General features: G+C 66.3%; 3 protein-coding genes across 5 annotated transcripts; 2 read left to right on the forward strand and 1 right to left on the reverse strand.

Annotated features, from left to right (window-relative positions):
- Positions 1 to 2: 2 nt before the first annotated feature.
- Positions 3 to 4,346, reverse strand: ANAPC15 (anaphase promoting complex subunit 15). Of its 3 annotated transcripts, XM_027814890.2 has the most exons (5): positions 4,237 to 4,346; positions 3,066 to 3,178; positions 721 to 780; positions 461 to 598; positions 3 to 282 (listed from the first exon to the last, which is right to left on the reverse strand). In XM_027814890.2, the coding sequence occupies exons 1-5, from the start codon at positions 4,289 to 4,291 to the stop codon at positions 235 to 237; spliced, it is 414 nt and encodes a 137-aa protein (XP_027670691.1). In that variant the 5' UTR covers positions 4,292 to 4,346; the 3' UTR covers positions 3 to 234. The 3 variants fall into 3 exon arrangements, with proteins under 3 accessions (XP_027670691.1, XP_055558872.1, XP_055558873.1); XM_055702897.1 differs by lacking the exons at positions 3,066 to 3,178; positions 4,237 to 4,346 and adding an exon at positions 1,958 to 2,259; XM_055702898.1 differs by lacking the exons at positions 3 to 282; positions 3,066 to 3,178; positions 4,237 to 4,346 and adding an exon at positions 1,958 to 2,756 and having other exon boundaries at positions 501 to 639.
- LOC102057153 (folate receptor alpha) lies at positions 3,175 to 5,113 on the forward strand. Its single transcript, XM_005445961.3, has 5 exons — positions 3,175 to 3,485; positions 3,667 to 3,817; positions 4,015 to 4,203; positions 4,294 to 4,429; positions 4,693 to 5,113. Exons 1-5 carry the CDS (start codon positions 3,439 to 3,441, stop codon positions 4,968 to 4,970), a joined length of 801 nt encoding a protein of 266 aa, XP_005446018.2. The 5' UTR covers positions 3,175 to 3,438; the 3' UTR covers positions 4,971 to 5,113.
- Positions 5,114 to 6,050: 937 nt separating this feature from the next.
- On the forward strand, positions 6,051 to 21,882 carry INPPL1 (inositol polyphosphate phosphatase like 1). Its single transcript, XM_055702819.1, is given in 30 exon segments — positions 6,051 to 6,255; positions 10,679 to 10,742; positions 11,337 to 11,487; positions 11,604 to 11,724; positions 11,799 to 11,868; positions 11,870 to 11,937; positions 12,016 to 12,106; positions 12,359 to 12,448; positions 13,380 to 13,478; positions 13,681 to 13,831; positions 14,082 to 14,188; positions 14,451 to 14,553; positions 14,644 to 14,840; positions 15,206 to 15,323; positions 16,423 to 16,519; positions 16,622 to 16,760; positions 16,846 to 16,945; positions 17,026 to 17,114; positions 17,202 to 17,283; positions 17,388 to 17,477; positions 17,593 to 17,706; positions 17,802 to 17,890; positions 17,994 to 18,081; positions 18,179 to 18,334; positions 18,411 to 18,495; positions 18,818 to 18,970; positions 19,056 to 19,628; positions 19,630 to 19,789; positions 20,202 to 20,329; positions 20,659 to 21,882. Coding segments are annotated over 30 exon segments (3,825 nt in total). The 5' UTR covers positions 6,051 to 6,094; the 3' UTR covers positions 20,750 to 21,882.
- The last annotated feature ends 455 nt before the right edge of the window (positions 21,883 to 22,337 follow it).

Genomic DNA, 22,337 nt, shown 5'->3' on the forward strand with positions numbered 1-22,337 from the left:
TGTTTTCTTGAAAACTGAGTTTATTAGAAAAGACGCTGTGCCGGGCTAAGCCACACGCTCCCCAGCGCCACTCCAGTGCCAATCTGCGCCCCTCAGGCAGCCTCACCCTGAGCCCCCCTGCCCCACGCAGCCCTCGCAGCAGCCATGGTGGGAGCTTCGCCAAACCACACACCAGGGCTCCAGAGCTGCGGAGGGCTCTTCCCCAGCCTCTGGTCTGGTGTGGCCACAGCAGAATTAGATCATCCACTGGTCCTGATCCTGCTCTGCCCCCTCCATGTCCACCTGGGAAGGGGAAAAGTTTGAGACCCTCCCCAGTCCCTGACCAGAGCAGGACCAAGCAGAGGGGGTGGAGGAGACAAGGCCCCCAGGTTCCCACGTGCTGCGCACCGTGCACCCCCCCACACTTTGGGGTCTTGGTAGGGCAGGGACACCAGCCCACACCCCCAGCCCTGCTCTTTACCTCATTGATCTCCCCATCATCAGGAGACTCATTATAATCATTCATCTCATCCATATCCTGCATATCCTCGTCATCCTCCGAGTCCTCCTCACTGTCTTCATCATCCTCGTCGTCCTCCTCTTCCTCCTCATCGTAATGCTGCAGACACACCAGCCCCACTGAGGGCTTTAGGCCATGGCCTGGAGCCACACCAACAACTGAACACCCCTGTGCCTGAACCCCGCGGCTTGCCCCTGCCTCACCGGCAGCACCACACCCACCTCAGATGCTGGCTTTCCAATGGGCACCAGGTTGTTGTCCTTCTCGGCTATGCTCTGGAGCTGGGAAGGGAAAAGGTGTGTGTGTGGGAAGGTGCATCAGCACCCTGACAGCTCCACAACAGCCCAGCATAGCTCCCCACCAGCAAACCAGCCCTTCCCACTTGGCTGCTGTCCCCTCCAGCCCTTGGGCCCCTTCCTAACAGTGGCTGGCAGCTGCTGGAGGAGTCCCACTGCCCCCAGCATCTCCAGGCAAGGGGCAGGCAGGGGAGAGCAGCTGCAGGCAGCTGCCTGCATGCCTTGGCACAAGGCAGAGTGATCCCAACAACACAGCAGCCACCCTGGGACGGAGAGGGTGTCCACATGCATGGCCTGGGGAGTGTGGGCAGGGCTCGAACACCGTATTTTTCTTAGCTTTTTTGTTTTATAAAAAAGAACCCAAACCCAAGGTGTCTGTTCAGCCAGAGACACAGATAATTAAAGCTCAATTAAAACACTTCAGCATCTCCCACCCAAAGGGACTTGAACCTTCTCCCAGACTATGAGGTTTTAATTATTGATTGAAATTATTTAATTGTAACAATTTAATCACCGAGGTTTCTTTTTTAAGCTTTAATCAAGTAGATGGTTTTCCCCCCCATACTCAGGGGCCGCTGTAGGGCTGTGGCACTGAACCGCACTCACAGTACAAGGCACTTGTGGGTTACTGGGATCAGAAATTGCCACTCGCCTTCCTCAGGAGGTTAATTAATTAACTGGGGTCTGCTGGCAGCACCAGCTGTTTAATCAACCCCCACAGACACCAGGGAGCTTCAGGCCGCTGCAGGCAACAAGGGACCAGCCTACACAGAGCCAGCGCAGCAGACAGGTCACAGCGACAAGCCCACCAGCTAGCAGTGCCTGTGACGGCAGCATTGGCTCCGGGACCCTGCAAAACCCTCAGATAAAAGGGAGAAACAGCGAAATCGCTGGGGGAGCGCCCCGGGAACCCCGGCCACTGTTAGCAGGCTGGCGGCAGCGCACATGCAGGCCCCCAGCACTGCAGGTCACCGCGCGGGGAGGCCGGGACTCCCCTGGTGCAACCGGGGTAGGGGGCTGAGGCGCGGCCCCACATCCCTCGGCACAGCCCGGGTTGCGGGGACCCCCAGGAGCCCACTGCTCACCCGGGCCCGCAGCCCCTCCCGGGGCCGGTACTCTGCCCAGCCCCCCCAGCCCCCTAACCCGCCGGCCCGGGGCCCACCCAGGCCTGGTGCTGCTGCTCCTGCTGCTGCAGCTCCGTCTCGTCCACGCAAGGCCGGTCGAGGTTGAACCACAGGGACTCGGTGACGCGGGGCAGCAGAGAGGGGAACAGTGTAGACATGGCGCGGCGAAGGGGTACGTGTGAAAAACCGGGAGCGGGCCGGGCCTCCACCGGCTGCCGACCCGGAAGTACAACCCTGCCGGAAGCAGTCGTGAAGCGCCGCCCCGCACGGAACATGGGAGCAGGGAAGAGCGTGTCAACGGGGCCACGCCTGCAAGGGGCGGGGCCAGCTCCTCGGGGCGAGGCCTGATTGACAGCTGGGGTGGTTGTGTGTGTCACCCAGCCCACCCCCCCCGGGCGTCCGACTCCGGGGACCGGCCTCGGCGGGGAGATGTGACCCCTGGGGGGGGTCTGTGACCCCTTAGGGGCATCTCTGCCCGCCCCGAGGGGCACACTCCCCCCCCCCCCCCCCATTATCTGTCCCTCCCTGTGGAGCACCTATGAGCTCCAGGGGGGGCACCTGCCTCCCCCGGGGTATCTGTGACCCCCACTGGGGGGCACCTGCCCTCTCCCGGGCATCTTCTGTGACCTCCGGGGGGGATCTGTGACCCCAATGGCAGGGTACCTGCCCTCCCCCCCCCCCCTCCAGGGCATGTGTGACCCACACTGGGGGAGTACCTGCCCCCCCAGGGGTGTCTGTGACCCCCATGGGGTATCTGCTCCCCCAGGAGTATCTTCTCCCCATGGAGAAGATCTGTGACCCCAATGGCAGGGTACCTGCACCCCCAGGGGTGTCTGTGACCCCCCCACCTGGAGGCAGCTGTGACACCCCCTAGAGGTATCTATGACCGCAATAGGGGGGTAACTGTCACAGTCATGGAGCATCTACCCCCTGGGGGGGCATCTGTGACCCCTTCACAGAGTATCTGTGACCCCCCCGGGGCATCTGCCCCCCCCCCCCCCCGGGGCATTTGTGACTCCCCCCCGGGGGTATCTATGACCCCAACAGGGTTGCAACTGCCACTCCCATGTGACATACCGTATCGAGCCCCCCGGGGCTATCTGTGACCCCCTCGGGGGTACCTACCCCACTGGGGACACTCCTTACCCACTGGCGCGTGTCCCCTCCGTGTATCCGTGGGGCCTGTGGGGCACATGGGGGCCACTGCCTGGCCCTGGTGCTGGCGTCGGGGTACAGGGCCAACTCCCCGCCGCAGCTGGCTGCGAGCGAAGGAAAAACAGCAACGAATAGATTTTGGCTGGCCTCGGCCCCTGCCTGGCGCCGCAGGACGGATCCTGGCTGCTGCAGAGCCGGAGCGGCTGGGCTCAGTCGGTCGGGACACAGCAGGGGCAGCAGGGCGCAGCGCCCCTTCCGGTCCGGACCCCTCCGTGTGCCGCCCGACCTGCCATGCCCCCGCGCTGGTGACAGGTGACGTGCCGTGATTGGTGGCCAAGGGTTGTGCTGCGCCGTGACCTTTGAGATGAACCACCCTCGTCCCGCAGCACCCGCCACCCGGTACCCCCCCAGGTAAGCAGCCCAACCCCCCCGCCGGTGGTCCCAGGCTGAGGGTTGGCCGTGACAGTGAGGTTGGGGGGGGGGGGAACGACGCAGACGCGGGGGACTTTGTCCCTGCCAGTGCCGTGTCCCCGCGGGGATGAGTGACAGTGCTCCCCCCGTGTTGCCATGCTGACCCCGCCATCGCTGCCAGCAGGACGATGGCAGCTGCGTGGCTACTGCTGGCACTCCTGGCTTGGCCAGCTGCAATCACCACCGCCGCGCGGGATCTGCTGCTCAATGTCTGCATGGATGCCAAGCACCACAAAAGGGAGCCCGGCCCCGAGGGGCAGCTCTACGGGCAGGTAGGGTCCTTCACCCACCGCCCCCAGCACCCCGTGGCATCACCCACCCTGGGGTCACCGGGCCAGACCCCAGCGGTGTCATGGGGGACCACCTGCGGTCTCCATTACCCGGTGCCACCCCCCCGTGGGTGTCTGTGCTTTCCATGTGCCGGGAAGGGCTGGTGAGTCCCTGCTGAGCCCTGGCTGCCTTGGTGCAGTGCGCCCTGTGGAAGGACAACGCCTGCTGCACCGCCAACACCAGTGTGGAGGCTCACCAGGACCAGTCCTACCTGTACAGCTTCAACTGGGACCACTGTGGGGCCATGCCAGAGAAGTGCAAGCGCCACTTCATCCAGGACATGTGTCTCTATGAGTGCTCCCCCAACCTGGGGCCCTGGATTGACCAGGTGGGTGCAGACCCCCCCTCCCCCCTGCCTCACCCTGGTGGACGGCGAGATGCCTGGGGTGAACTGGGATGAACTGGGGTGCCCCCATAGACGGACATCAGCTGGCGGAAGGAGCGGATCCTGTATGTACCACTGTGTCGGGAGGACTGTGAGCAGTGGTGGGAGGACTGCCAGGACGCCGTCACCTGCAAGGTCAACTGGCATAAGGGCTGGAACTGGACCACAGGTCAGTGGAGGGGCATGGGGACGCCCCCAAGTCACCACCTGGAAGGTGGCTGCATCCTCCCCACCCCAATGGCTTTGAGCATGTTTGGGGTGGAAGGTGATGGCAGGGAGGCTGGCAGTGGGGTGGGTGTCCCCATGCCACCCCAGGGTCAAACCCACCGGGGAGACCCATCAGGATCCTGACACCTCCACGATGCACAGGGGAACAGCACCTCCCATCCCAAAGACACCCCCTCCCCCCCACCTCACACCCCCTTCCCACAGGCACCAACCAGTGTCCCCAGGGCACCATGTGCCAGAAGTTCAAGTACGTCTTCCCCAAGCCGGCCACACTCTGCGAGGAGATCTGGTCCCATTCCTACAACTACAGCACCTACCACCGCGGCAGCGGCCGCTGCATCCAGATGTGGTTCGACCCTGTGCAGGGGAACCCCAACGTGGCCGTGGCGCAGTACTATGCCCATGTCGCTGCTGCCTGCCCCACGCCCCCACTCCCAATGCTGCTGCTTCTGCTGCTGCCCACCCTCCTGTGCCTGCTCTGAGCAGGGGGAGCTGCAGGCAGGAGCAGGCAGTGGGTGGCCACAGGGGTGTCCGGCCTGTGCCGTGCCCCCCCAGGGGACACCCACGTGCTGCTGTCATCCCCAACTCGCATGCAGCTGCGGAATAAATGCTCCTGCTCCGCTCAGCGTTGGGGTGCCATGGGGCTGGGGGTGATGGGATGGAGAGGGGAACGGTGGGGGGTCTCAGTCCTGCCCCACTTTGGAGGTGACGCGGGACCTCAGCCCAACTTCTCTGTGTCGCATTGTCCCCCCGAACCACTGTGCCCAGCAAAACGGGGGGCACGGGTCTCCCTGCCACTGGGACATGGGGGCGATACGACAGGACCCCTGAAGGTATACTGCTGCCACGCTGGGGGCCCAGGGGTCACCGGCACCCCGGGGTGCGCAGGGTGGGACTGGGGAATTGATAGGGGAAAAGGGGGGACAACACCTGGGGACCCCCAGCGCCAGCTCTGCCAGCCCCAGGCTGGGGGACACTGCTGTGGTGGGGGTCCTGCCGGGCTGCATCCCACCCCCTGCCTGTGTCCTGCCTCGGGGGGCCCCCACAGCTCCAGCTCTACGCCCCACGGACTGGGGGCCGTGGGGTGCCCCCCTCCCGGCAAAGCGGGGTACAGCCTGCCCGGCCCCCGCAGCATGGGGGTGTCCCCAGCCCCGGGGCAGCCATTCCTGGGCCAAACCCGGCCGTGTACCGCGCAGCTTTGAGCCCCTGGCCCCGGTCCTGCCCCCGCTGCAGCCCCCCGTCCGCCCGGCTCCCCCCCCCCGCTCCACGTTCCTGCCGCGCTGCCTCTCTCCCCCTCCCGCCCTGCCCCGTGCCCCCGCCCGTCCCCCGGTGCGCGCCCCTCGTGGCCCCTCTCGCCTCCTCGGTCTCTCCCCGGTGCCCCCGCTCGCCCCCCCGCTGCAGGCGCTCGCCCCTCCCCCGGTCTCTCCCCAGTGCCCCCGCTCCCCCCTCCCCCGGTGCCCACGGTCGCCCCCCCCCGCCTGCTGCCCGCCCCGGTCCGCCCCCCCTCCGCTTCTCCCCGCCCCCTCCCGGTGCCCGCCCCCGGCGCTCCCCCCCCCCCCCGCCAAGCGCGGAGCGCAGCCCCGCGGCGCGGCCCCGGCGGCGGAGCATGGCGGGCGCGGGGGGCTCGGGGGGGCCGGGGCCGCCCTGGTACCACCGGGACCTGAGCCGGGCCGCGGCCGAGGAGCAGCTGGCGCGGGCCGGGCGGGACGGCAGCTTCCTGGTGCGGGACAGCGAGAGCGTGGCGGGGGCCTACGCGCTGTGCCTGCTGTGAGTGCGGGCACCGGCACCGGGGGGCACCGGGGGGGCGCGGGGGGGCTGTGCCTGCTGTGAGTGCGGGCACGGGCACTGGCACCGGCACCGGGGGGCGCGGCGGGAGGGGCACGGGAAACGGGCTGTGCCTGCTGGGAGTGCGGACACCGGCACCGGGGGCACCGAGGGGGCGCTGGGACCGGGATGGGCTCCGGGGGCGTGCCGGGGAACAGGCTGTGCCTGCTGGGAGTACGGGCTGTGCGGCGGGTCTGGGGGAGCACTGGTGGAGTACTGGGAGGGCACCAGGGGGGATCTGGGGGAGCACTTCTGGGGTACTGGGGGGGCCACTGGGGGCCACCAGCACCCAGAGGGCAGCAGGCATGCGTGGGACACAGGGGGGACCTGCTGTGTCCCAGGGGGACGTGCTCAGCACGGGGGGCAGCAGTGCTGGGGGGGGGGGGGGAAGGACGGGCAGTGGGTGCCCATAGTCATAGGTGGGAGTTGGAGGGGACACACGAACAGGCACAAGGAGACCCAGGGGGTACAGGGAGGCACTGGCATGGCTAGGGGACAGGGCGCTGGGGGAGCTGGCACCTGTTCTGGGCTGGGGGACCAGGCACTGATAGACTGGGTGGGACTGGGGGTCCCCAGGCACTGGGGGACACTGGGCAGTGACAGGGGACAGGGACTGTGGGGAGCAGGGCTGGCTCCAGGGCGTCGGGACACCCACCCTGCCACCACGGGGGTCTGTGAGAATGGGGGCCTGGACCTTGCCCCATACTCTTGGGGTCCCAGACGCTCACTCAGAAGGTTCTGCCCCCATGCCTGGGGAGTGATAGCGCTGTCCCCTTGGGTCATGCTGCGGGGTTGGTGGCTGGTGCCAGGCCGTGGGTGGGTGCTGACAGCCCTGGGGGTGCTGTCACCCCCTGCCTGGTGGCTGTGCCATCACGCATGTGGTGGCCCTGGGGACCAGGCCACCTTGCCATCCCTGGGGCTTTGGTGGCACCTTGGCCTGTTGGCAGCACGGCTCAGTGCCTTGCCCAGGTGCTGCTGGGCTGTGCCGCTGGCTCCGCTTGGGGCTGGCTGCCTGCGCCGGCACCAGCACCTTGATGTGGTTTGCGGGGCAGGCGGTGAGGCACGGTGGCGAGGGCACCTCGAAATGAGGCTTTTCCGCTCCCCAAAGAGCCTGTGGGTGCCGGCAGCTGCTGGCTCCTTATGGCAAAGGAGGGAGAAACCAGGAGTTCGCCTCGAGCCAGCCTGCCCTGCCCAGGGCTGTGCCATGTGCCGTGCTGGTGCGAGGTGTGCAGCCTGCATGGTGGCACCATCCTCCTTCCCCGCAGCCGGTGGCTCGTGCAAATTCAGGTTCCTGGCCACGTGGCCACAGCGTGGCTGTAGCCACCAGCTCCCCACTGTGAAACTGGGGTGGCGAGTGGCACAGGGGGCACGGCACCAGTGACACGGTGCAGGGGGAGCATGCTCACCCCCGTGAATACCAGCAGCCGCTGGTGACACAGGGCTGGGGGACACATAGGGGCACCTGGTGGGTGGCAGGGGGCTGCAGCCAGGGTCTTGGCACAGGTGGCTGGGTAAGGGGGTTCTGATGTCTCCCCCTGTCTGGCCTAGTGCTTGTGATGGTAACGTGGCATCCCCGCCACAGGGCTGGCTCGGAGGCTGGTGTTGCCCCACGCTGCTGGCCCTGGCAGGCTACCAGGCCTGGCTACGGGTGTCACCAGCTCTGGCCTCCACCACCAGCTCCATGCTGGTGCTGTGTGGCCGTGTCGAGGGCTGGGATCACACAGTGGGGCAAAGCTCAGCAGAGGGATGGCTGCGCTGAACCCTGCTGCAGTGAGGACCGGTGGGGGTCCTTGCCTGAGCGGTGGGCAGGAGTGTGCCGCAGTCCCACCGCAGGGATGGCCAGGCAGGGGTGGCCTGGGCTGCTGGGCCCATGGCAGCAGCTAAAAATAGCTGCGGGGGCAGGAGGAGGAAGGGGAACTGCGCTGGGATGCCGGCAGCGAGCGCCTTCTTCCTTTAACCCTCCTGCTGACGCGCCGTGGCCTCTGCCGGGCTGGCCACGCACACCAGGGCTTCGCCAGAGCCAGCGGTGCTAGCACACGGTGGTGGCACCCGCAGCATGTTGGCGTCGCTGGTTGGTGGGCAGCGCTGGTGGGGATGGTCCCACCGTGTGGTGTCACGTGGGAGGGTGGGGGGCCAGAGCCCCCATCCCAGCTCTGCTGGTTCATGGGGGTGATGGCGGTGGGGTGGTGCTGGCAGGCACGTGGTGCCCCCCTCGCTGGGATGCCTGCACCCCGCTGTCAGCACATGGCAGAGGAGGGTGGTGGGTGCCCCCCACCTCTGGGGGCTGAGGGCAGCCGTGGGGCAGGGGGTGGGTGGGTGGTCCCCACTGTGCCGGCGGGGCCGTGGCAGGATGCCGACAGGGAGCCCCGCTCACCGGTGGCTGAGCTCCCACGTAATGGCTCTTTGTGCCGGCAGCCAGGCGTGAGCGCGGAGCTCCCCGGCCCCCTGGGGTTACTCACCAACCGCAGCCGCAAGCGGTGTGGGGCTGGGCAGCCGGGGGGGCGGCCCCCACAGGGTGGTGGCCATGGGAGTCCCCTGCAGCCCCCCGGCGCCCCTCCAGCTGGGGTCCTCTGCACCAACCCCAGTGCCCAGGAGCCCTGTAGCTCCCCCTGATTACCCACAGAGCCCCCGCACCGTGCTTCCCCTCCAGCTGGGGTTCCTGCTAGCCCCCCCCTTTCCCCTCCAGTTCAGGGTTCCCCATACTGGCCCTGTGCAGGGGTTCTCCACGTGTTCCTCCCATCACTCCTCCATTGGGGTTCCCACTGTGGAGCCCCCAGCTGCGCTTTAGGGCTTGCCACAGAGACCCCTTGTGCCTCCTCCCAGCTAGGGGTCTCTGTGCTGCCCCCCCCCCCCCCCGCCCTGATCCCAGCAGCTCCATGCAGAGCCCTCTGACACCACTTTGGGGTGTCCCCTGTTGACCCCTCCAGGACTGCGTTGCGTTAGGGACCCCTGCAGGGGTTTCCCACACGCACCCCCTTACCCCCCGCAGCGGGGTGTCCCATATAGCCCCTCATAGCACATTCCCATTCAGCCCCCCACAGCTGCGGGGTTCTCCATGCCCCCCCATGACCCCTGGCTGGGCACTGGGTCCCCCAGGAGCAGCACAGGTGCAGCAGGAGTGTAATGCCAGCTGGGGGGGTATGTCGTACCTGCAACGGGGGGCAGAAATGGGGGATCCCCTTTCTGGAGCTCATGGGAGGATGCTTGTTCTGTGCCCCCGCTCACTGTGGGTCTGGGAGGGGTGGAAGGGGGGGCATGGGGACCAGAACCATGGGGAGCTGGGTGGCACCAAGGGACCCAGTGCTGTGGCAAGCAGGGAGACAGCAGGGGACCCATTGCCGTGGGTTGGCACCAGGGGACCAGGTACCATGCGGTGACACCAGGGGACGAAGTGCTATGGGGAGCAGGGTGGCACCAGGGGACTTGGCACTATGGCAAGTGGGGTGGCACCAGGGGACTCATCACAGTGCTGTGGAGAGCAGAGTGACACCAGGGGACCCAGCACTGTGGGAAGTGGCATGCCCTCCATGCATGGCATGGTGGCAGGGGGGTGCCACCAGAGCAGGGGACACCACAGCCAAGCTGACAGGTGGCTCTGGCATGGTGACAACTGCCTCTGTGTTCACAGTGACCTCTGTGAGCACCGTGGCCGGGGGCCAGCCCAGGAGCCACGGTCCCTGCTGTCGGCACCCGGGGAGGGGGGCGTGAGGTCTGGCTGTGCCAGGGGTCCCCAGCTCCTAACGTCCCTCTGCCGCAGAGGGGACAGGGACGAGATGTGCTCGGGGTCCTGGTCCTGCTTCGTGCGCCCGCTGGCATCAGCACCCCATCTCTCAGCGCCGCCCATCACCCCCTGCCCCGGGATTGTGTCCCCGGTTCCTGTGAGCTTCCATTGAAAAATAAATTACTTCCTGGCCTCCCGGCTGCCAGCGGCTGCCTGCTCCTGCCTGCTCCTGCCTGCAGTGCGGGCAGGGGACACCCGCTCCGGCACACCGATGGGCACTGGAGCTGGGATCGCTGCATGGCATGGGGCAGGCTGCAGCACTGCCTGGGGACACGGGGGTGTTGATCGTAGGGTCCCCCTCGGAGCAAGAGGGGTGTCACTCTGGCAGCCCCAGCATCCATCTGGGACCCCCAGCACCCATCCTGGAGGCTTTTAACTGTGGGAGCGGGGCTGAGACCTTGCAGCTTGTTGCATGCCGTAGCTAACAGCGGTACCAGAGCTCCTTGCCGTGCCCAGCTGGTGCATGGGGGTCCCACAGGATGGGTGCTTGGTGTCCCCCCTGGGCTGCTGGGGGCTGTGTGGGGGCTGTGCTACTGCTGCCCACCCCCAGCATCCTCTGCCTGATGCTCCCCCGGCTGCTCGCAGGTTCCAGAAGCACGTCCACACCTACCGCATCCTGCCTGACGAGGAGGACTTCTTGGCTGTGCAGGTGGGCAGTGTGTCCCCCCCTCCCCGTGACATGGGCCACCCCCCTGGCTCTGTGGGAGCGGGGGCTCCCCCTCTCTAGGGGGCAAGGGGGGTCCTGGTGCAAGCTGCAGAAGATTGGGGTGCCAGAACCCCCCCAGCCTGCCCCTGGCTCCTGCTGGTGGGTGCGGGGGGTGGGGTGGTGCTGGGTAGGCGCAGCAACCCATTTATAGCCCCGAGCCCCCTGTATGTGCCAGGAGCCCCCACGTCTCCCTTGGGGCTGGGAGCTCGGCCTCGGCACTGCGCCACGTGCGTGCCCGGCTCTCCGGCACGGCCGGGCGGTTGGCAGCGCCCATCTTGGCTGGCCGGCGCCGCCGAGTATTTTTAGAGCAACAGAAACCCCTTTGTGCCGTCCGGGCAGGCAGGAAAAAGCCGCCCCCGGGAGGGAGGAGGCCGAGGGTGGCTGCGCTGCCTGCGCCCTGCCGCTGCGGCCATGTGCCATGGGCACCGTGCCCCGCGCTCCCCCTGGAGCTTCCCCCCGTACCTGCCTGGGGGTCCTGGGATGGGGGGTGCTGGGTGACCCTGCCAGCGGGTGCTGAGGGTGCCCGTGTCCCCGCAGACGTCGCAGGGGGTGCAGGTGAGACGCTTCAAGACGCTGAGCGAGCTGATCGCGCTGTACCTGCAGCCCAACCAGGGGCTGGTCTGCACCCTCCTCTTCCCTGTCGAGAGGGAGAAGGATAAGGAGAACACGGAGGACCGGGACTATTCGGGTATGGCAGGGGGAGCCGGGGAGCCAGATGGGCTCCCGGGACCCCCAGTCCTTGGGGAAGTGGGGGGGGGGGGGCGGAGTGGGCTGTGCCTGACATCCTCGCATTGCCCCTTGCAGATGGAGAGGATGAGAAGCCGCCATTACCGCCACGCTCTGGCTCCACCAGCTTCTCCAGCACCTCAGCGGGGCTCAGCCCCACAGGCCTGGGGCTGGCCGTGCTGGAGGGGCCGGCAGAGAGGTGAGGGTCTGCACCCCTGCCCGTCCCCTGCCCGTCCCTGCCAGCCCCTCACCCTCCGGCCTTCCTCCCCGCAGCACCAATGGCCTCAGCAGCATCTCCCACGAGTACCTGAAGGGCAGCTACTCGCTGGACCTGGAGGCGGTGAAGGGGGGGGGCCAGCAGCCTCCCCCACCTCAACAAGACCCTTGTCACCTCCTGCAAAAGGCTGCACAGGTGGGCGCCGGGCGCTGGGGTGGGCACTGGGATGCCGGCCATGCCGCTTGCTGAGCCTGCTCCTCTCTCCCTCCCCAGCGAGGTGGACAAGGTGCTGGCGGGGCTGGAGATCCTCTCCAAGGTGTTTGACCAGCAGAGCTCTCCCACCGTTTCCAAGATCCTGCAGCAGGTGAGGGGGACATGGGGACATGCCATGCCACCCCCCCACCCCCCACCCCCACCTTGGCCGCTGTGCCCATGCACCTGACGTGGCAACCTGTGCCGTGGTGGGACCACCACTGGGGAAACACCCACCCATCCTACCCTGGCCCATGGTGCTGGGAGGGGTCCTGCCCATCCCGGGGGGCTGGGGTGGATCTGGGGTCCCATTGCGGTGTGGCAGTGGGGCCAGGGCCAGCTGTGACCTGCCGTGGGGTTTCAGACGGCAGGACAGAGCGGGGAGCAGGAACTGGAGAGCCTGGTGCTGAAGCTATCCGTGCTGAAGGATTTCCTCTCCAGCATTGAGAAGAAGGTGAGGCCAGAGGGGCTGGGCTGGGGGTCCCGCCGGGGGGGTGTGCTGTGCTGGCTCCTGCACCGGGGTATGGCCAGGGCACGATCTGTGTGGTGCTGGGGCACAGAGGGGACCTTGGGGGTGGGGGGGACTGGGGGCATGGTGGGAGGGAATTGAAGGGGCTGATGGGGTTGGTGGGGTGGAAATGGTGGTGGGACTCTGGGGCAGCTGATGGAGCTGAGGGGGCTTGGTAGGCTGGGGGGGCTGATGGAGCTGGGGGTCTGGGAGCACTGGTGGAACGCGGGGGCTGATGGAGGTGGGGGGCTGGGGGGATTGGGGTGCTTGGTGAGCTGGTGGGGCTGATGGAGCTGGGGGCACTGCAGGGGCTGATTGAGCTGGTAAGGCTGGGGGGACTGGGAAGATTGAAGGGGCTGATGGGATTGGGGGAGCTGGGAGTGCTGGTGGGACTTGGGCAGCTGATGGAGCTGGGTGAACTGGGGGGCTTGGAGGGCTGGGGGACGTTGGGGAGGCTGGGAATCTGGGAGCACCAGTGTAACAGGGGAGGCTGATGGAGGTGGGGGGGCTGGGGAGATTGAGGGGTTTGGTGAGCTGTGGGGCTGATGGAGCTAGGGGGACTGGGTGGACAGGAGGATGGTGGTATTGGGGGGGCTGATGGAGGTAGGGGGGGTTGGGAGTGCTGGTGGGGCTCCGGGACAGGTGATGGGGTTGGTGGGATTGGGGGAGCTGGGGAGTCTTCTTGGTGAGCTGAGGGGGCTTGGATGGGCTGGGGGACTGAGAGCACTGGTGGAACAGGGGAGGCTGATGGAAGTGGGGGGTCTGGGGGGATTGGGGGGGCTTGGGGTCTGGTGTAGCTGGGGGTCTGGGGTTCTGATGGGGCAGGGGGGGCTGGGTGCTGCAGGTGCTTGGCTGATGCCAGCGGTGGCTCTGCCAGGCGCTGAAAGCCCTGCAGGAGATGAGCTCGGCTGCCCCCGCCGCCCCCAGCCAGCCCCTCTCCCGCAAGGCCAAGAGCATCCCGGTGCAGACCTTCGAGGTGAGTCTGTGTGTGTCATCCCACCCCCCCTCCAGCCGCCGTGGTTGAAGGGTCCCCTGGGGGGCTGTTGCAGCATCAACCGCATGCAGCCAGTGTAACACCGAGGGCTCAAACCTCTCGGTGTCCCTGGGCGAGGAGGAGCTGAGTGTGGGGGGTGTTGTGTCCCCCCGCCGAGCCTGTGGCACCCGGTGTCCCACCGCAGGTGAAGCTGGATGTCACCCTGGGGGACCTGACCAAGATCGGCAAGTCGCAGAAGTACACGCTGAGCGTGGACGTGGAGGGGGGGAAGCTGGTGGTGCTGAAGAAGCAGAAGGACTCCCAGGAGGACTGGAACACTTTCACCCATGACAAGAGTGAGGGGCAGGGCGGCGGGTGGCCGGGGCGGTGGCCCAGCACCCTGAAGTGGGTGCTGGGGCTGACTGTGCTGGAGCACCCCTATGGGGCTGGGTGGTGGTGTGAGAGCAGTTGGTTATCCCCACCCTGGGTGTCCCCCCACCCTGGGTGTCCCCCCACCCTGGGTATCCCCCAGAGCCGGGGGGGGGTGGGGCACAGTGGCCAGCCAGAGCTCAGCACCCCCCACCGCCTGTCCCTGCTCTCCCCCAGTTCGGCAGCTGATCAAGTCGCAGCGGGTGCAGAACAAACTGGGCATCGTTTTCGAGAAGGAAAAGGATAAAACGCAACGGAAGGATTTCGTTTTCGTCAGTGCCCGGGTGGGTTGTGCTCTGCTGGGACCAGGCGGGAAAACTGGTCCCCTGTAGGGATGGGGGGGTGCAGGATTTAACCCCTGGACCCCCGTTGGGCTTGTGGATGGGTGCTGAGTGCTTGTGCCCGATGGCTGGGGGGTGTCCCCAGCGTGGTCCCTGCCCGGTCCCTCGTGCCCGACAGGTGCTGTGTTTGGCTGAGCTGAGTCACGGGCGCTGGGGGGGCCGTGGGGAGCCCCTCTGTCCCCGCTCACCGCCCCCCTCTCTGCAGAAGCGGGAGGCTTTCTGCCAGCTCCTGCAGCTGATGAAGAACAAACATTCCCACCAGGATGAGCCCGACATGATCTCCATCTTCATTGGCACTTGGAACATGGGTGAGCGGGGCTGGGGGGGTCTTGCTGGGGGTGGGGACCAAGCCGCTAGGGTCCCCCCCTGACTGTGCTGCTCCCCCTGCCCCGCCGCAGGCAGCGTGCCCCCACCCAAGAGCATCACATCATGGTTCACCTCCAAGGGTTTGGGCAAGACGCTGGATGAGGTGACTGTCGCCATCCCCCACGACATCTACGTCTTCGGCACCCAGGAGAATTCCCTGGGGGACAAGGAGTGGGTAGATTTCCTCCGCGCCGTGCTGAAGGACTTCACGGAGGTTGAGTACCGCCCGGTAGGAACCTGGGGGGCCTGGGGGCTGTGGGATGCAGACACCGGTGGGTGGTGGAGATGGGCAATGCTCAGCATCTCTCTGGCTCCTGGGGAGGCTGCGGGTGCTGCGGCTCTGCTGCCGCTGGGTGTTTTGGGTGGTCTCGTGGTGGTGTGGGCGCTGGTGGCGGTGGGTTTCCCTGGGGAACAGCCCTTGGTGGGAGAGGCTGTGGTGCAGGAGGGAGCTTCTGCAAGGAGCCACCCCCACAGGAGCACCCAAGGGGCACCCGGCACCCAGCTCCCTGGCACCTGTGGCATGGGGGGACAGGGACCCGCTCCCCGGTGTGTCCCAGCAGAAGCGGGACTCTGACGGTGGCCATGGGCCCACAGGTGGCTATGCAGTCCCTGTGGAACATCAAGGTGGTGGTGCTGGTGAAGCCAGAGCATGAGAACCGCATCAGCCATGTCAGCACCTCCAGTGTCAAAACAGGGATCGCCAACACCCTAGGTAGGGGCTGGAGATGTCAGGTACACAGGGGGGACACGTGGCCTTGGCTCACAGGGACTGGGGCATGCAAGATCGGGGTGGATGCTGCATGAGGAGGGGTCCTGGTATGTCTGTGTTGTGTGGGGGTGGTCCTGGTGTTGTGTGTGTTGCATAGGGAGGGGTCCTGGTGTGCGTGCATTGCATGGGGAGGGGTCCAGGCATGTGTACAGCACACAGGGAAGTGTCCTAGAGCACATCTTGCATGAGGAGGCATTCAGGCATGTGTGCATTGCACAGGGTGGTCCTAGTGTTGCATACCTTGCACAAGGATGGGTCCTGGAGCACGTGCATCACACAAGGAAGAGTCTGGGTGTCATGTGTTGCACAGGGAGGGGTCCCAGCATGTGTGCATGCACAAGGTGGGGCCTAGTGCATGTGTCTTGCACAAGGAGGGGTCTGTCTGTGTGTGTATGTTGCATGGGAAGGGGTCCCAGTGTGTGTGAATTGCACAAGGAGGGGTCCTGGTGCATGTGTGTTGCACAGGAGGAGGTCCCGGTGTTGCATGTGTTGCACGCAGAAGGTGTCTGGAGTGTGTATGTTGTATGAGGAGGGGTCTTGGAGCACACGCATTGTACAAGGAGGGGTCCAGGCACGTGTGTGTTGCACACGGGGAGGTCTTGCTGTTAAATGTCTTGCACAAGGAGGGATCCTGCAGTGTGTGCGTTGCATGATGAGTCTTGGTGTCCACGTGTTGCACAGGGAGGCGTCCCACCATGGGTGCTTTGTGCAGGGAGGAGGGGTCCCGGCATTTGTGCCTTGTGTGGGGAGGGGTCCTGGTGTTGCATGTCTTGTACAAGGAGTGGTTCTGAAGCACGTAAGTTGCATGAAGAGGAGTCTTGAGTGTGAGTGCATTGCACGAGGAGGGGCCTGGTGTGTGTCACACAGGAAGGGTCCGGCTGCGTGTGCATAGCATGGGGAGGCTGTGGGTGCCTGTGCAGGCAGTCTGGGTGGGGAGTGTGCCCCATCACCAGGAGCTGGGGACAGCTGGGTACCCATCCCCCAGGGTGGACAGCCTGTGTGTCCTGGCACCTGATTCTGCCCCTGTCCCACATCCCTGCAGGGAACAAGGGAGCCGTGGGCGTCTCCTTCATGTTCAACGGCACCTCCTTTGGCTTCGTCAACTGCCACCTCACCTCTGGCAATGAGAAGACAGCACGGTGAGCACCCGCACACCAGGATGGGCTTCAGCCTGCCCCATGTCTGTGCCACCCATGTCCCTCTGTCTGTGACATCCCCGTCCCCCTGTGTGTCCCCGGCAGGAGGAACCAGAACTACCTGGACATCCTGCGCCTGCTCTCGCTGGGGGACAAGCAGCTGAGCTCCTTTGACATCTCCCTGCGCTTCACCCACCTCTTTTGGTTTGGGGACCTCAATTACCGCCTGGACATGGACATCCAGGTGGGGGGGAAGGTGATGTGGCCCGGGGGCGGGGGGAGCTGTGGGTGTCCCCGCCCAGCCCTGTGCCAGCCCCTCTGTCCTGTAGGAGATCCTCAACTACATCAGCCGCAAGGAACTGGAGCCGCTGCTGAAGGTGGATCAGCTCAACCTGGAGAAGGAGAAGCACAAGGTCTTCCTGCGCTTTGGTGAGGGCTCCGGGAGGTCTGGGGGGGGGGGCAGCCCCTGCTGCCGGGACTGTCCTGACCCACTGCTGCTTTTCATGCAGGCGAGGAGGAGATCACCTTCCCCCCCACCTACCGCTACGAGCGGGGCTCCCGGGACACCTATGTGTGGCACAAGCAGAAGCCCACGGGGGTAGGTGCTGGGCTGGGGGGGTCAGGGTCGCAGGGAGAGACCCCCAGCCTGACCCCCCCTCCCCTTCCTGCTTCCCATCCCTGCCAGGTCCGCACCAATGTACCGTCCTGGTGTGACCGCATCCTCTGGAAGTCCTACCCTGAGACTCACATCAACTGCAATGCCTATGGTGAGCAGCGTGTGTCCCCCTGCCCCAGGACATTATTGTCCCCCCACTCTGGGGAAAGGGCCCTTCCAGCCTGACGACCCCCCCACAATTGTGGCTGGCTGCAGGGTGCACAGATGACATCGTCACCAGCGACCACTCGCCCGTTTTTGGCTCCTTTGAGGTGGGGGTGACATCCCAGTTCGTCTCCAAAAAAGGTGCCTGTGCCCAAGGGGTCACCCCACTCCCCTCTGTGCAGCACCCAGCTCTCCCTGGAGAGAGAAGGGGGGGATCCCGGGAGGGAGGGTCCCGACACCTTGCCTCTCCCTGGAGGGCTCTCCAAGTCCTCTGAGCAGGCGTACATCGAGTTCGAGAGCATCGAGGCCATCGTGAAGACAGCCAGTCGCACCAAGTTCTTCATCGAGTTTTATTCCACCTGTCTGGAAGGTGAGAGTGGGTATGGGGGGTGGTAGTGTCCCAGGGGGCTCAGGGGGTTCCCAGGGGCCTGACAGGGGCTGTGCCATGTCCCACCACCACTGCAGAGTTCAAGAAGAGCTTTGAGAACGACAGCCAGAGTAGCGACAACATCAACTTCCTCAAGGTGCAATGGTCATCTCGGCAGCTGCCCACGGTGAGGAGGGGCCGGGGGCAGGCAGGGCTGGTGACAGGGAGGGGGCTGCAGGCAGGGAGACACCCCCCAGCCCAGTGCCAGCATCCCATCCCCTTGCCTGCAGCTGAAGCCCATCCTCTCTGAGATCGAGTACCTGCAGGACCAGCACCTCCTGCTCACTGTCAAATCCCTCGATGGCTACGAGTCCTACGGTGAGTGCCAGCGCTGGCTACCCCCAGCACGGCGCCGCCCTCCCGGGGGGGTCCTTTGTGGATGCAGACCCCTGACCCCCACCACTGCCACCCCCAGGGGAGTGCGTCATTGCCCTGAAGTCGATGATCGGCAGTACAGCGCAGCAGTTCCTCACCTACCTGTCGCACCGGGGCGAGGAGACGGGCAACATCCGTGGCTCCATGAAGGTCCGGGTGCCCACTGAGCGCTTGGGCACCCGTGAGAGGCTCTACGGTGAGCACCCCCTCCATGCTGGGGGGGGGGATGGTGGGGATGGGAGACCCCCTGCTGAGTCTCTGTCCCTTGGCAGAGTGGATCAGCATCGATAAGGACGAGACGACGGCCGGCAAAGGGAGGGTGCCGCTGGGTGCCAGAGCCAACCAGGACTATGCCAAGTACGCGGGACAGGGCTCAGCAGGGTGGGGGAGCAGGGGTTAGGGGTCCCGAGTGGGGGATGGGGGTCCTGGGGGGGACTGAAGCATCCCCCAGTGCCATGGGAGCATGGGCATCGCTCCGAGCATCCCTCCAGGATGGTGTACGTGACATGCTTGGCGACAGTCCTGGTGCGACAGTCCTGGTGCTGGCTCTGTGCCGCACAGGTCAGGATCGGGTGGCTCGGTGCCTCTGGGGGTGGTGCTGGCCCCGTCACGGGGGGCTGAGCCCCATTCTGGGGGGGCTGAGCCCCGTGGGGGACCTGACACCTCTTGTTTCCCCAAGGTCAGCGGGGCGGAAGCCCACCAGTGCCGAGCCACCCGCTGCTGCCGCCCCAGCGAAGGTCCCAGAGGACCCCGAGAAGGGCAGCACCGCACTGGCCCCCCGGCCGCCCGCACCACACCGTGGCACCGCGAGGGACGAGGCTGCCCTGAGCCGGTAAGGGGGGGATGGGCAGCGCTTTGGGGGACACCTGCTGGCTCCCCCTGCGCCCAGGGGTGCCACACTCCCCCCGTGCCCACAGGTCCAAGGTAGAGGCAATACCGGAGCCGGCGGCGGGGCCGCTGAAGAACAGCTTCAACAACCCGGCGTACTACGTGCTGGAGGGGGTCCCGCACCAGCTGCTGGTGCCGGGGGACCCCGGCAAACCCCCTGCCCCCAAGGCCAAGGTGCAGCTGGTGGTGCCTGAGCGCCGCCGGCACCCCTCAGCTGGGCAGCTGGCGTGCCGCAGCGAGGAGAGCTCCTCGGATGAGGATGGCGGCACCCTCAACCTGCCGCCGCCCGATTTCCCACCGCCGCCGCTGCCACGGGAGCTGGAGCTGCCCCCCGGCCCCTTCTACGGCAGCGCCAAGGAGGTGCCGGTGCCCACCGGGCGCGAAGAGCCCAAACCGCGGGCGGCTGCCGGTGGGGCCGCCTTCGGCGAGTCTCCCCCCCCCAAGCTGCACCCCCGGCCCCCGCCGGCTGCCGGGGCTGGGTTTGCGCTGGAGGGGCCCGGTGGGACCCCCATTACCGGGGGGCTGCCTGCGGCGGGGGGGTTACTGGACGACCGCTCTTGCTCAGTGCTGCAGATGGCGAAGACGCTGAGCGAGGTGGACTATGCCAGTGGGAAGGGGGAGGGCGGCCCCCCCGCCGCCACTACTGGCCAAGGCAGGGCGGATGGAGCTGCCCCCCCGCTGCCTGCCCCCTGATTATGGCCGCCCCCTCGCCTTCCCCCCCCACTCCATCCGGGAGAGCATCCAGGAGGACCTGGCTGAGGAGGTGGGTGTTGCGGGGTGGGGGTCAGGGTGCTGGCACCCCCCTCCCCCCCGGTGCCCTCCATCGGGGCTCCCTCTGGGGGGACCTGCGGGGGGGGCATGGAGGTGGGAGGCACTGGTGTTCGGGATGCAGCGGTGGTTTGGTGTCTGCCAGGCTGTGGGGCAGAGCTGGGGTGGCAGGGGGCACAAACCCCAGCCAGGAAGGGGAGAGGCTGGGCACCCATCCTGCTTGGTCCCACACCTCTGGGGCCAGGGGCTGCCCGCACCCCCTGCCTCGGGGATTAGCTGGGACTAGTTGGGGGGTCTGGGTATGGCTGCTGGCCCTGGGAAGGGACCCTCCGTCGTGCAGGGGGGTCCCATCCTGGGGTGCAGGGCTGGAGGGATGCAGGGCTGATGGTGCGGATGCTGCCACGCAGGCACTGTGCCAGGTGGGCCGTGGCGTGGGCACCGTGCCCGGCGTGGGCGAGTGGCTGCGGGCGCTGGGGCTGGAGCGGTACGAGGAGGGGCTGGTGCGCAACGGCTGGGACGACCTGGAATTCCTCAGGTAAGCAGCCCTTTTCCCCGGGATGCCCCCCCAGGGACCCCTCAGCCCTGCCTTGCCAGTCCCAGTGGGTCAGTGTCCTCCCCAGGAGGTCCCAGCAGTGCCGGGGTGGGGGCACCCTGCCCTAGGGAAACCCCCGAGGGGGGTACCTGATGCCCCAGGGGGTCCCTGCTGCTCCCCAGGGCTGTGTAGCCCCATGGCGGGGGTGTGTGTGTGTGTGTGGAGCTGTTGGGGGGGAAGTAGGGTGTCCTACACCTGCCAGGGGGGTCCCTGCCTGGGCTGGGGTTAACCCTCTAGGGGCAGCGGGCCCCATGCATGTGCCCCTTCCACAGCGACATCACGGAGGAGGACCTGGAGGAGGCTGGCGTGCTGGACCCCGGCCACAAGCGCGTCCTCCTGGAGAGCCTCCAGCTCCATAAGTAGCTGCAGCCAGGCATCCCGTGGCCCGAGCATCCCGCATCCCACAGCCGGCATCCTGCAACCGGTATCCTGCACCTGTACATCCCACGGCAGAGTATCCTGCATCCCACGGCCGCGTATCCCACATCCATGCATCCCACCATCACCAGCAGCAGTCGTCACCAGCACTGGTGGGAGCACCGGGACCCCCGTGGCTGCCTCCCAACCCACCCCGGGTGCTGGGCAATGGTGGTGGGCAAGGACTTGGGGGGGCAGGGGGGTGGCGGGTCCTGGTCAGACAATTTCAGGGGGGGGGTCCCACCAATGGGGCCTCCCCTTGTTTAAGTTATTTCTTATTTATTGAGAGAAGGGATGAGCGTTCATCTCGTGGGCCCGGGGGTTCTGTGGTGAAGGGGGGGGTTTAGGGTGAACCCCAGGGACCTCTGGCTCCCACCGTGGCCCCTCGCAGCCAGGGAGGAGGAGGAAGAGGAGGAGGAGGAGGCCCTGAGCATAGCTGTGTCTCAAGCCAAGTGCCTTTGTGATGTCCGGCTGGGCCCGAGCTGGGATGTGGGTCCAGAAAGAATGGGATGGGGGGGGGGGGGGGGGCGCTCTGCCTCCCACCACTGACGACACCGGTTGGAGGTTGAGGTGCCTGTCCCTACCCTGTTGGTCCCAAACTTACCTGGGGGGTCCCACCACAGCAAAGCCGGGTCAGTGCCTTCACCCACCCCCCCTCTCACCACCACTGGTGCCTCTGGGGTGTCTGCCCCTACCCAGCTCCCAGTTTGTCCATTAGGTACTTGTTGGATCCGTCCCCTCCCGGGGGCTGCATCGCCTTCGGTGGCAGTGGGGCTGTTACCCAGATCCCCCTATGGGTGCTCAGCCCCCACCCTCACCAAGTGCTCTTCGGGGGGATCCCCAGGGTGGGGGTACCCGGCATGGTGATCCCCTAGCCATACCTTCCCTGCTGGGGTGACCCTCCCAAGCTCTCCCAGTCCCCGTGGGCTGCGCCCCAGGGGTGATGGGGGGGGGGGTGATGCCCACCCCCAGTCTGGCTCCTCAACCCCACCCCCACCCCCAGACCCCCTGTCCAGGCCCTGCTACTGCCGCTCTGACTGAGATGAAGGATGGGCCGGACCCCCCCCCTCCCCCCCCAATCCCCTAACAGGGCGTTTGGTGTGTACTTAATCCTACTAAAAATGCCGTCGTGTTGTGCTCCGTGTTTTGGTGGATTGTGTTAAATCATGAGCTATTGGGGTTTTTTTAATGTTCAATGCCGTGGTCATTGTACATCTCTCACCTTGCACCAGGGGATGCATGGGAGGGGGGCAGGATGAGGAACCAAGATGAAGAACTGGGTCCCAGCACTGTAGGGACCCTCCAGGCTGGCCATACTGGTGCCAGCATGGTCAAGGACCCTCCAGGCTGGCTGTGCTGGTCCCAGCACAGTGGGGAGCCATTCCTCTGTCCCCTTCCCAAGGAGCAAGGCCATGCATGGGACTCTCCTGCTGCCCTGTTTCGAAGCCCCCATCCCCCTGGTCCCCAACACACAGTGCCCCCCATCCCTCACACCCACTGTGGACCTCAACCCAGCACCCCAACACTGCATCCC

Source organism: Falco cherrug, chromosome 2 (assembly GCF_023634085.1).
Source record: "Falco cherrug isolate bFalChe1 chromosome 2, bFalChe1.pri, whole genome shotgun sequence".
Taxonomy (NCBI): Eukaryota; Metazoa; Chordata; class Aves; order Falconiformes; family Falconidae; genus Falco; species Falco cherrug.